Genomic DNA, 12,415 nt, shown 5'->3' with positions numbered 1-12,415 from the left:
TTCCACTGTGTGTCCTTTAGTGAGTGGTCCTATGGTGTCTTGGGATCATCGAGAATACGTGTGTTCAGCATCAGTGGATTTTGCCTAACTGTCCTCCACATTGGTTGTGCCATTTAACTATTCCCACCTAGTTCATGCATGACAGTTCCACTTGCTTTGTGTCCTTGTCAAAGCTTATTATTCACTTAAAGCCATCCTGACAGGTGTGTAGGAGGTTTTATTGTGGTGTTAATTTCTATTTTCCTGATAACTAATGAGGTTCAGTGCTTTTTCCATGCATCATGCATGTGTGGGTCATTTAACCGTCCTTTTTCATATAGTTTTGCTCTGTGCTTTCCCATTTTTCTCTTGGGTTGTCTCTCTCCTGATTGTAGGAGTTCTGTGTACTCTGATCGCATGTTCTTTTTTACCTATATGTATTTCTGATTTTTAGTGATTTTTTTTTTTTTTTACTGAATTTTCACTTTATCTGTTTTCTAAAATTTTAGCAGAACAGACTTTTTTTTTTACAGTGATAAGAAGGTGAAACTATTATTTTGAAAAAGCATATTCCCTAAGTCAAGCAGAGAAAGACAAATCCTACATGATCTCACTTATTTGTGAACTTACACAAAAAACCTTCAAGTTCACAGACACTGAGATCAGACGAGTAGCTGACAGAGGTAGGAGGCAATGGGGTGGGCAAAATGGGTGAAGAGGGATAAAAGGTACAGATTTCCAATTGTAAGATAAATGAGTCAGGAGGATGCAATGGCTACAGCTTGATGGCTCTAGGTGATAACACTGTATTGTATGTTTGAAAGTTGTAAGAGTAGATCTTAGAAGTTCTCAGCATGAGGAAAAATTTTGTAACTATATGTGTTGACAGATGTTAACTTGTTCCGGTGATCATTTTTCACTTTGCAGTGTATCCAGATATTGAATTATGGTGTTGTACACCTGAAACTAATATAGTGTTACATGCCAATTATTAAACAGTTAAAAAAATAAAAACACATACTAGATTCCCCTTTCTTAATCGGCTTTGCCTTTCTTTTCCCGTCTTTGTCCTTTGTCCCACCACCCCCCTGTCCCCACCTTTCTTTCCTTTTTTGGCTCAGCCTTTTGGCATGCGGCACTTCTCTGACCACGGATCAATCTCGTGCCCCCTGCAATGGAAAGGCAGAGTTTAACCGCTGGACCACCAGGGCAACCCTCTCCTATTTTGAAGAGCTGGTTGGAACCCCACCCTCCCTGTCCCCTTCAGCACCTCACTGTTTAACCTGCTGCTTCCGTTAGGTAGATGTTGCCATCTCTGCGGCTTCTCCTTTGTGTTTCGATTCCCTAGGCTCTCCTTAACTCCCGGTGGTGTGAATGGTCCGAGCTGCCCAGTCTTCACAGGTCTCTTCTCCTTTGACTGTGATGACGCTGAACCTCCCGGGTCTTCTGTCTCTTCCTCCTCCTGTGTGTTGCTTGGCTCCCTGCTGGCCTCTCCCCTGTACGTCTTTGGAGCTCTTTTCCCCACCATGTCCTTGGTTGGCCTCTGGAGCAGTTGGGCAACATTGGCCACGTGCCAGAGGTCACACGCTTTGTTGAGTGTGGCTAGTCTTCAGCTCTGAAGCATCTTCCCCTTCACAGATACCTGTTAGAGTGCCAGCCCTTGAATGTCACTTTCTCCATCACTCACCATTGTCTTCCTCCTCAAACGTGCTTTGCCTCTTGGGTTCCTGTCTGTCCGTAGAACTGACTCTTACTGCCAGATAACCCAGCTGAGGAACGTCTTCATCTCTGCCTCTTCCTCTGACCCACAGCCGAGCTGAGGCTGGATCCTGTGAATTCTGCCTCTTGTGTAATAGCTCTCACATTAGAGGAACACAGACCGCAACAGTCACACAGATGACATCCGTAATGTTTGCTAACAGTTTGAGTGCCTCTCCATGCCAGCCACTGGGGCTCAGCACTTGACATTGGTCACCTCACTGAATCTGAGTGGCCTTCTGAGAGAGTGCTGTCCACTTCATTTTGAAGGTGAGGAAACAGGCCTAGAGAGCCTAGGCAACTTGCTTAAGGCCACTTTGCTGTTAGTTGGGAGCAGTGATTCTGCTGTCTGACTGCAGACTACACTTCTTTGCTCTATTTTCTCATTTGTAGTTCAACCCCTTTCCAGACTTCCCTGGTGGTTCAGATGGTAAAGACTATGCTTGTAATGTGGGAGACCCAGGTTCCATCCCTAGGTCAGGAAGATCCTCTGGAGAAGGAAATGGCAACCCATTCCAGTGTTCTTGCCTGGAGAATCCCATGGACAGAGGAGCCTGGCGGGCTATAGTCTATGGGGTTACAAAGAGCTGGACACAACTGAGTGACTAACACAACTGCTTTCCCCATCTGCCTGCCCCTTCCTGCCTCACTACTTCTTGCCCACATAGCATCTCCCTCTTAATTTGTCCTTTTCCCCATTCAGATTCATCCTCCAAAAATTTCAGCTGTATCTTCCCCTCTGCTCATATTCTTTCTTGATTTAATTTCAGTGACTGATTTAGAAGCCATCAGTAAAGACAGTTCTTATTAGAGTGTAGTTGATTCACAGTGATGTTAGTTTCATGTGTACAGCAAAGTGAATCAGTTACACACATACATACACACACGTATATATATATTTACTCTTTATTAGATTCTTACCCATATAGGCCATTACAGAGTATTAAGTTGAGTTCCCTGTGCTACAGAGTAGGTTCTTACTAGTTAACTGATTTCTGTATAGTGTGTACATGTCAGTCCCAGCCTCCAATTTATCCTCCCCGTTACCTTTGATAACTACACGTTTGTTTTCTACATCTGTCATTCAGCTTTTGTTTTGTAAATAAGTTCATTTGTACCGCTTTTAAAAAAGATTGCGCATATGAGCAATATGATATTTGTCTGGCTTCACTCAGTGTGACAATCTCTAGGTCCATCTGCGTCACTGCAGGTGGCGTTATTTTGTTCTTATGGATGAGTAAGATTGGTCTTTACAGACCAGAGTTTGGTTCTGACCACCTTTCTATAAGTTGAAGCTGCCCTCTGTGAGGAGGCTGTGTACTTTCTCACACTGTTTGCTGAATGAAGCATGTACCCCTCACCTCCCAGTTCCGCCTGTCCCTGAAACCCTTCCTGTTTTTCAAGCCCCTGCTTCAATGCTCTCCCTTACGTGAAGCCTTCCTGCGTGTCCCTGCCAGCTCTCTGTGAACTTCCACAGCAGTTTGCAACCTTCCTTCCTGATGTGGTAACCTGAGCAGCTAATTCTCGTTAGCCACGTCTTTGACACCTCTGAAAACTCAAGCATAATTTTCAATATTAAGTGTTTTTTTTTTTTTTTTGATGTGTTCCATAATTTTCCATCAACACAATAAAAGGAATTTGGGCACATTGTTCATAAGAGCCTTGGATGATAAGACCGAAGTCTAAGGTATTAAGGGACTATATTTGTTCCCTTAAGCTGCTGTGACAGAGAACCGCAAACTGAATGGCTTGAAGCAGGAGAGGTTCATTTTGTTACAGTGCAAGAGGTGAGGTCCCAAATCCAGGTGTCAGTGGAGCCTGCTCCCTTGGGAGACTCTAGGGTAGGGTCCTTCCTTGCCTCCTCCGCCTTCCGACGTTTCCTGGCAATTCCTGGTGACCCTTGGCTTGTAGCTTCGTCGATTGACACCTGATGGTCTCTCCTGTGTCTGCCTTCATGGGGGTCGTCTTCCGCCGGGCCTTTGATTTCTTATAAGGGCAGCAGGCGTCTTGGATTCGGGACTTCCCTGGTGGCTCAGCTGGTAAAGAGCCTGCCTCCTAGTGCAGGAGACACAAGAGACCTGGGTTCATCCCCTGGGTTGGGAAGATCCCTTGGAGAAGGAGATGGCAACGTGCTGCAGTATTGTTCCCTGGAAGATTCCACGGACAGAGGAGCCTGGTGGGCAGCACCGCGTTTCTCCACTGTTGTCTCATCTTAACTAATGACATCTTCAGTGACCTGTTCTAAATAAGCACTGTGTCAGGCACAGCGGGTGATCCCAATGTTTTGACATCTGGGGTCTGACTGACCCTGGGGAGACTGTCCTTTCCAGGGCTACCCAATTCCTAGAGATATTTAACCTGAGCACACTTTCCGTGTGTGAACTAACCAATCCAGAGCCTACATTCTCTCCCTAACCCCATCTTTCAGGTTCTGACATTCCAGGCCAACATTCTCCTGCTTTAATCACCCCAGGGCCAGGTGCCAGATAATCGGGAACAGTCTTTATATCCCTGAGCCTGTTGAAAGATTTACACCAACCAATCCTAAGCCTGCTTACCCTGCCTTGCCTGTTCCTTCAGAAAGATAGCACAGTAAAGCATCTTGCCCTCACCTCCTGACCACCCCTGGTGCTTCACCGCGTGGCCCTGCCTGGCATTGCATTTCCCCTTTTTTCTAGGATCTGTGAGGATCAGCTTCTTCCTTCATGGCAGTTTTCATGCCTGTGTGTCTTACCACACCTGATGAAAATGAGATGATACATTTTAAAAACATTCACGTTCTGTGATACCGGGAGTTAGAATTTCAGCATATCATTTTGGGGGATAAAATTTAATGCATAAAAGGAAAGAAGCCACTTGGTGAGATTTTATTTGCATTCCACTGTGAGGTGGTGACCCATGGCTAGAGTCAACAGGTAAGTGAGGAGCAGACTTGAGCAGCATGCCAGAGAGAGAGGTCATGGTCCCTTTCTGTTCTTAAACACCTGCAAAGGGAAAGGCGTTATTTGCCGCTGCACTGAAATTACATCATAGGGGAGGCACAGAAGATTCATAAGAGGGAGAAAGATGGATTTTCTTTTTCTTTGAATGGTGGCGAAATACGTGTAAATTCTGTGCTTGGAGATTTAATGGATGAGCTGTTGCAATTGTTTGTTTTCAGGCCTATATTTCATTCTGAATTCTCTGCTAACTTTTCTGTTTTTCTTTTTTTTTTTTAAAGAGAGCGGCAGCCCGGAATCTCGTGTTAATGCCATCCATTTCTTGGTACACAAACTGCCAGAAAAAAATAAAGAAATGTTGGATATTTTGGTGAAACACTTAACGAAGTAAGCCTCTTTCTCTTCCTAACTTGCTTTGTTTCGCTCTGGGTGCCATGTGGTGGTGTGAGTCTGTAACGCTTTGAACTGGGGCTGCGGACACGATACCAGGGACCACACCTGCAAGGGCAGGCTGGGCGCTTGCCTCGTTGTGTGTGTTTTGGACAAGGGTGGTGAAATGTGATGCGTTCATGAAGTCGCGTAATTATTTGCTTAACTTCACTGCCAGCAACTCAGGGTTTGATTAGAAGTAAGAAAAGAGAATCTTAAACATTTCCCTATGCACTGATTCTAGCCTGTTAGCAAATTTAGCTTGGTTTCACACCTACCTAACTCTGAGTCTGCATGGATGTATCCTTGAAATTTGTTTAATCCAGTAATAGGTAGTTATTTCATTCAATCCATTCCATTTTTTTTTCACTCCCTCTTTACAAAGTAAGCAAAAGCTAATAATTCAGTGGGGAAATTAGCTCTTTCTTCATATATAAATGACTCCTAGGTCATTATAATTGTAGAATTTCAGAGGTGAGAGGAAGCTGAGGAACACTGTGTTTTATAACCTGTATTTCACACACACACACAAAATAAACTGAAGGTGAGAAAATAGTGTGTGCTTCCAGGGGTTCTGCGGCTGTAGAGCCATTCATTCATGTGGCCTGCCAGTATTTTCTGAGTGCCTTAGGAGGTGTTAGTTGGACACATAGTTGAACAACATAAAGTCCCTGTCTTTGTGAAGTACCTTCTTTCTGAAAGGGAAAAGATAATGAACAGACTACAGATAAAAATCATGTCAGGTGGTAAGTGGTAAAAAGGCTAAGTAAGAGTGAGGGATAAAGGATATGTATTGGGTTTGGGACTATAAAGAGTTGTGATGGAGGGTCTTTTCAAGGATAAGTCCTTTGAGTTGAGACTTGAATTGGGTGGTAGGGCTGCTGAGAACAGTCGCCCAGGTTGTTGGCTGCACAGTGGAGTATGGGTGTTCCGACCAAGCTCTGTGTGCTTGTGATGGTGCTTCTTACAAAGGTGCCAGGTGGTCTGGGAGTCTTTGGAAACAAGTGTATAATGACCAGGGGAAAGATGGGGTGTTCTTAGCAGAAAGGAACAGACAGTAAATGAGGGCCTTCAGGGACGCAAGCTTAGCATAGACATAGAATTGTTAAGAAGGGTGCTGTGGTTGAACAGAGCATCAAAGCAAAGGAAGGAAGTGGGAAGGCAGGTGGGGTCCCCACCTGTGGTGCCTTGCCAGGTGTGGCCATCACAGTGGCAGACACTGAGTCTGGCTTCTTGCGTGTAGGGAAAGGCAGAGTTGCAGACATCCCACGGTCACTGCCCCTTATTTTAACCAGAGACCTTCTTACCCCCTTTCATCTTACTAGTGTTTCAAATCACTCCAAGCAGAACCTCATGACCGTGGCAAATTTAGGAGTGGTGTTTGGACCAACTCTCATGAGGCCGCAGGAAGAGACTGTTGCTGCCCTCATGGATTTGAAGTTTCAGAACATCGTTGTGGAAATTTTAATCGAAAACCATGAAAAGGTAAAAGTGCCTTTTTCCTCCTTTGCTTAGGGTAGTTCCTATTTGGGGCTTATTTCTGTGTGAGGTACGTCTGTCCTCTTAGTTTTTTATGTCATGATCTTATTCTCATGATGGTAAGCCTGGCTCTGAGAAGTCCTCATGGAGTTTGTGTCTTTGGTGGAGTTCCATAAATCTGAAGCTTACCTAGGCTTCAGTTATTCCACTGGTTTAAGGAAGCAACATTTACTCCAGATGCAAATAAGGATCGGCCATGTTGTAGGCTGTTTCTTGCTGCCCTTGCTCCTCTCCTTGGATTTCTCATGCAGGGTCTGTTTTCTATAACACAGGGAAAACATTTGTTGTTGGTCTGTTTCACACTTCCCCCCAGAAAAACACACGTAACTCCCCGCCTCTCTTCACAGCTATGCCAACAATTTCAGGAGATCCACATGCATTCTTGAACCTGGGGCCTCCAGGTTGAGAATCTCTGGCTTGAAATGAATAATCTCTTGGGTGACATATCCTATTGTTTGTTTCTCTGTGTTCAGAGGAACATGTGAGTTTTCAAAATAAATGGACTCTTTCAAGATCTTCTAGGATTTTTTCCTCCTCTTCTGTTCATAAAGAGCAGGACCTAACTTTCCTCATTCTTCTTTTATTTTTTAAAATACTTTTTATTGAGGCATAATTGTCTTACAGTGTTGTGTTATTTTCTACTCTACAGCATAATGAATCAGCTGTGCATACACGTATATCCCCTCTTTTTTTGGTTTCTTTCCCATGTGGGTCACCACAGAGCCCTGTGCAGAGCTGTCTGAGCTATACAGTAGGTTCTCACTAGCTACGTATTTTATTCATAGTGTCAGTAGTGAATATATGTCAGTCCCAATCTGCCAATTCACCCCATCCCTCTCCCCCCTTGGTATCCATAAGTTTGTTCTCTACATCTGTGTCTCTGTCTTTGCTTTGCAAGTAGATTCATCTATACCATTTTTCTAGATTCTACATATATGTGTCAATATACGATACTTGTTTTTCTCTTTCTGACCTCCTTCACTCTGTATGACAGACTCTGGCTCCACCCATGTCTCTGCAAATGATCCGATTTCGTCCCGTTTTATGGCTGAGTAATATTCCGTTGTATGTATGTACATCTTCTTTATCCGTTCCTCTGTTGATAAGTTGCTTCTGTGTCTGACTATTGTGAACCGTGCTGCAGTGAACATTCGGGGGCATAGGTGTTGTCTGAGTTACAGTTCTCTTACTTCTAAGACAGGGAATTGGAAAACGCTTAATGATTGGTCAACAACTTGAATTGCTTACTAAATTTTCTAAAAAATTGGGTTTGCGTTATACGGTAAGCAAGTATTAGGTGCTGAGAGGCGAAGACAAACATTACAGCCCCAGATGGAAAGTAAGTCACCATCTGGGGGGTTGGAGTCGTGTTTTGGGAACTGTACCCCACCGCTCACACCCTTAACATCCTGTGGAAAGGTGCTTACTTTTCTAATTGTTACCCGTTTCTCTCTTCTAGATCTCTGAGGACAGAGATCTTTTTGCACATTTAGAATAAATCCTGGTACTCCTTAGGCACTCTGTTAATATTTATTTGATGAATTAATGGATTCAGTAAAATATATGGAGGTCAAAGAAGTGGAAGGAGACAGAGAGAGGTGTAGTCCCTTTGAACAAAGCCTGGGGGGAATATTCCTTGGATTCTTGCTGTGTCTTCTGCTGGCTGGAGCAATTCTAGCTTATGCGAATATCACTTCCCACTGAAAAGTAAGGCTTGAAACCTAGTTAGAGATTCACTTTATGAGGTGGCAAAAGCAGCTTGCTCATGGGTGTCAGACACTGGTGGGGTTTTTTTTTTTGGTTTTGTTTTTCGGCAGCTCGTGGCGCATTTATGCCTCCTTTTATGGTCCTGTCAAACAGTCATTAAACCTCGTTAGCGTGTACAGTGAGCTATCCAGTAAGACAGCTTCATGGCACAATGGCTACTATTCGTTTTGTGGAAAAGAAATAATTAGACTCTAAGCTTCTAGAAAATATTTAGGAGCGCAGCTCTCATTAAGTTAAATCCCAATTAGAGAACTTTTATTCAATTTATTTGTGAAAATATCCACTCTGGGCCTTGCTCTTGGATAAAAGGCTTCCCCCACCTAATGCTGCAGCTTCCCATTCTGTTCTCTTATTTGGTGCTGGGGAGATAAGTACCTGATTCTGTCCTTCTGGGAAGTAGTGAGGGCTACTTTCACCCTGTTAACAAATCTTATAGGAACTTCCAAGTGGCGTTGTCGAGCCAATTACAATAGTTACCGCAGATGGGACTGGACCCATGCGCAGAGATGGAGCTTTATAGAAGTAAGTGGAGGGCTTCTGGTCTGCGCTCTCCCCCTTGCTGTGGCCGAGCTAGATAGTGCTGTGAACGCACAGCTGATATTGACTGAAGTCCTAAGGCCTCCTACCAAGAGGAGATGAGATACTGAGTTTCAGATTTTTCCCTGAATGTGTGGGCTCACGTCTGGGGCACCCTAAGGGTTGCTTGGGGTGGGGCGGTTCAGTTCAGTTCAGTCGCTCAGTCATGTCCGACTCTTTGCGACCCCGTGAACTGCAGCATGCCAGCCCTCCCTATCCATCACCAACTCCCGGAGTCTACCCAAACCCATGTCCATCGAGTCGATGATGCCATCCAACCATCTCATCCCCTGTCGCCCCCTTCTCCTTCTGCCCTCAATCTTTCCCAGCAGCAGGGTCTTTTCAAATGAGTTAGCTCTTCACATGAGGTGGCCAAAGTATTGGAATTTCAGCTTCAACATCAATCCTACCAATGAACACTCAGGACTGATCTCCTTTAGGATGGACTTGTTGGATCTCCTTGCAGTCCAAGGGCAGTTAGTTTGGATTAATGAACATTTTTGAGAACTTAATTTCTCCATTCTCTCTTTTCTGCCCCCCACTTCAATTTCACCTTTGTGCACTTTTTTTTAAAAAAATGATTTTTTTTAATGTGGACCATTTTTTAAAAGTCTTTGTTGAATTTGTTAAGATATTGTTTTATGTTTTGTTTTTTGGGCCCTGAGGCATGTGGGATCTTGTCTCCCTCACCAGGGGTTGAACTGCAGCGCCTCCCATTGAAAGCACGGAGTCCTAACCACTGGACCACCTGGGAAGTCCCATCCTTGGCCACTTTCACTCTGACTCCCAGCTTTTTGTTTCTGTTTGGGCTTCACGTAAGAGTCTGTGCTCTGCTATGGGGAAGAGTATTTCTGCCGACAAGGGTGGTTTTGTAGAAACACTTCCTGTGGATGTCTGGCCCCACCTGAGCCATGTGTTTCCTTGACAACTGATCTCCATACACCACCTAAAGTAAAGAGGCTGATGTTTGTCTTGAATGTGGTGAAAGAGGGATATGTTGATAGTTCCTTTTAATGTTTGAGAGCAAAGAGGAAAATGAGAAAGGATAGGAAATGTGAGAAAGAATAGTCTCGTGAGGAAGGAAAAATAATTGTAGTTCAAAAAAGAGGGGAAACTAGCAGTGAAATGAAACGGCCAAAATGACAATAGAAAGAAAATGTTTTCTTTTCCTTAGTTACTTATTTTTCTTCCCTAGGAATGTGAAATATGTTAACTCTGACCAGGAAAGTTGCTAAGTCAGAAAAGGAAACTTTCAACATGTAATTAAAGCAAGAGAGCTCCAGATTAATTTTGGAGTTGGAAAAGGACCCCTGGTTAATCTTTGGAGATCACATTTTATCCAAGCCTCTTTGCTGTTTTCATAAAATCCATATGTACTTTATAGGAAACCTAATCCATATGTTTTGGCTTCATTTCCACTCAATACATTAAGATGTTGTTTTAAGAAAAGTGTTCATGGGCCAAAAATATTATCAAGGTCTTTTTTCCTTTGCAAACCAGAAAACTGCATTTCCCAAATGGAAAGGGTACTGTGAAATTCCCAAGGATTTTCAAATAGGGGTTTCACCTTAGAATGTGTGAGTTTTGCATTTGTTTTGTTCTTAAAGTATACAGTTGTTCCCTTGATATCTGTAGGGAGTTGGTTCCAGGATCCCCTGCAGATACCAAAATCCACAGATTTTCTGGTCCCTTATATAAAATGGCATAGTATTTGCACATATCCTATACACATTTTCCTGTGAGACTTCCCTGGCGGCTCAGATGGTAAAGCATCTGCCTACAATGCCGGAGACCTGGGTTCAATCTCTAGGTTGGAAAGATCTCCTGGAGAAGGAAATGGCAACCCACTCCAGTATTCTAGCCTGGAAAATCCCATGGATGGAGGAGCCTGGTGGGCTATAGTCCATAGGGTCACAAAGAGTTGGACACGACTGAGCAACTTCACTATATACATTTTCATGTATTCTTTATATCATCTCTAGATTACTTGTACTGATAATACCTAATACAATGTAAATGCTGTGTAAATAGTTGCCAGTGTGGGGAAAATGCAAGTTTTGCTTTTTGGAACTTCCTGGAATTTTTTTCTGAATAGTTTTGATCTGCTGTGGGCTGAATCTGCTAATGGGGAACCCATGGAGGGCCAGCTAGTTGAGGATGAATTCAGTACATCTGTCAGGAGCACCTGCTTTGCGTCAGACACAGTGTGAGATTTGAGAGAAGTGAAGACAGTCCTGTAGGGAAAAGAAGAAATGGAGTGGTGGAGGGTAAGTGTGCTCAGACAGAAGAGGGAAAGCTGCCGGGAGTTTATGAGCAGAGTTTATGTCCAGCTGCGGGGAATCTGGAAGGCTTCCTGCAAAGGTGACTTGAATAGGTTGTAGCATGGAGTTTGAACAGGTGGAGGTGTTTTAAGGGGACATTTCAGGTATGAGGCATCATGTAATCAGAGAAGCAGTGAGTTGGTGTGTGTTCTGGGAACGCACCTCTTGTTGGAACGCGGGCGAGTGGCACGGGATGAGATTGGAAAGAGATTCAGGCCAGGTGTGGAGAGGTTGAGACTGCCACCACAGGACTTGGGGGTTAATTTTGGAGGTACCAGGGCCTCTCATCGTTTTGAAGTGAGCTGCTTCATCTGGCAGCAAGGTTTGCCATGAAAGAGGAGGCGTGAAGGACCAGGTGAGAGGTCTCATGGAAAGCTGGTGAGAATGGGGCATTTCCGGGGGAGAGCATTAGTTTGTGAGGTGGAAGAGACAAAATCCAGGTGCCGGATTTGTGGGGCGCCTCAGGGGACGGGGCTTTAAGTGATGCTGGGTACTCCATCTCAGGAGAATATTGGTGTTATTAATCAAAGAAGGGAAAAATGTGTTCGGGGCAGAAGTAAGATTGAGTTTAGTTTATAACATGCAGGATTTTAGTGGTTGTCTGGATATCTAGCAAGATCAGCCCAGCATTGGAAAAGACCCTGATTCTGGGAAAGACTGAAGGCAGGAGGAGAAGGGGGCGGCAGAGGATAAGATGGTTGAATGGCATCACTGACTCAATGGACGTGGGTTTAAGCAAACTCACGAAGGGCAGGAAAGCCTGGCCTGCTGCAGTCCATTGGGTTGCAAAGAGTTGGATGCGACTTAGCGACTGAACAGCAAAGCCCGGCAGACAGTTGGGCTTTGTTTTTCAGTGATGCCAGTTGCTCTCAGGAGACAGGCAAGTTTGAGGGCTAATGGAAGACATGTTTTCTCCAAGAGTAAGAGGTCTGTTGAGAGCAGCTTCTAAGGCCGTAAGTGCATGAGTGTTCAGGAGTGGGTAGTTAGTCTGGGCCTACTTTGAGTGTTTCCCATGTCACAGAAGAATGTACAGGAGGAAGAGTCAGAGCAGGCTTGCCAGGGAAGGGAAGGATGATGTGGGCGCCTTCACCTGCATTGTACGTGGTT

The 12,415-nt window shown here is 44.3% G+C and overlaps 1 protein-coding gene across 5 annotated transcripts in view; it reads left to right on the top strand.

Annotated features, from left to right (window-relative positions):
- Positions 1-12,415, top strand: part of ARHGAP10 (Rho GTPase activating protein 10) — a 375,744-nt gene that overhangs the window by 251,761 nt on the left and 111,568 nt on the right. For all 5 annotated transcript variants that reach the window (XM_060400981.1, XM_015101370.4, XM_060400980.1 and 2 more), the window contains 2 exons: positions 4,958-5,063; positions 6,431-6,590. In XM_060400981.1, the coding sequence (XP_060256964.1) occupies positions 4,958-5,063; positions 6,431-6,590 (266 nt within the window). The remainder of the gene's footprint in view (positions 1-4,957; positions 5,064-6,430; positions 6,591-12,415) is intronic.

This window comes from Ovis aries, chromosome 17, assembly GCF_016772045.2.
Source record: "Ovis aries strain OAR_USU_Benz2616 breed Rambouillet chromosome 17, ARS-UI_Ramb_v3.0, whole genome shotgun sequence".
In the NCBI taxonomy this organism is placed as follows: Eukaryota; Metazoa; Chordata; class Mammalia; order Artiodactyla; family Bovidae; genus Ovis; species Ovis aries.
Note: the sequence above shows the minus strand (reverse complement) of the source record. Positions and strands in the feature narration are given on the sequence as shown.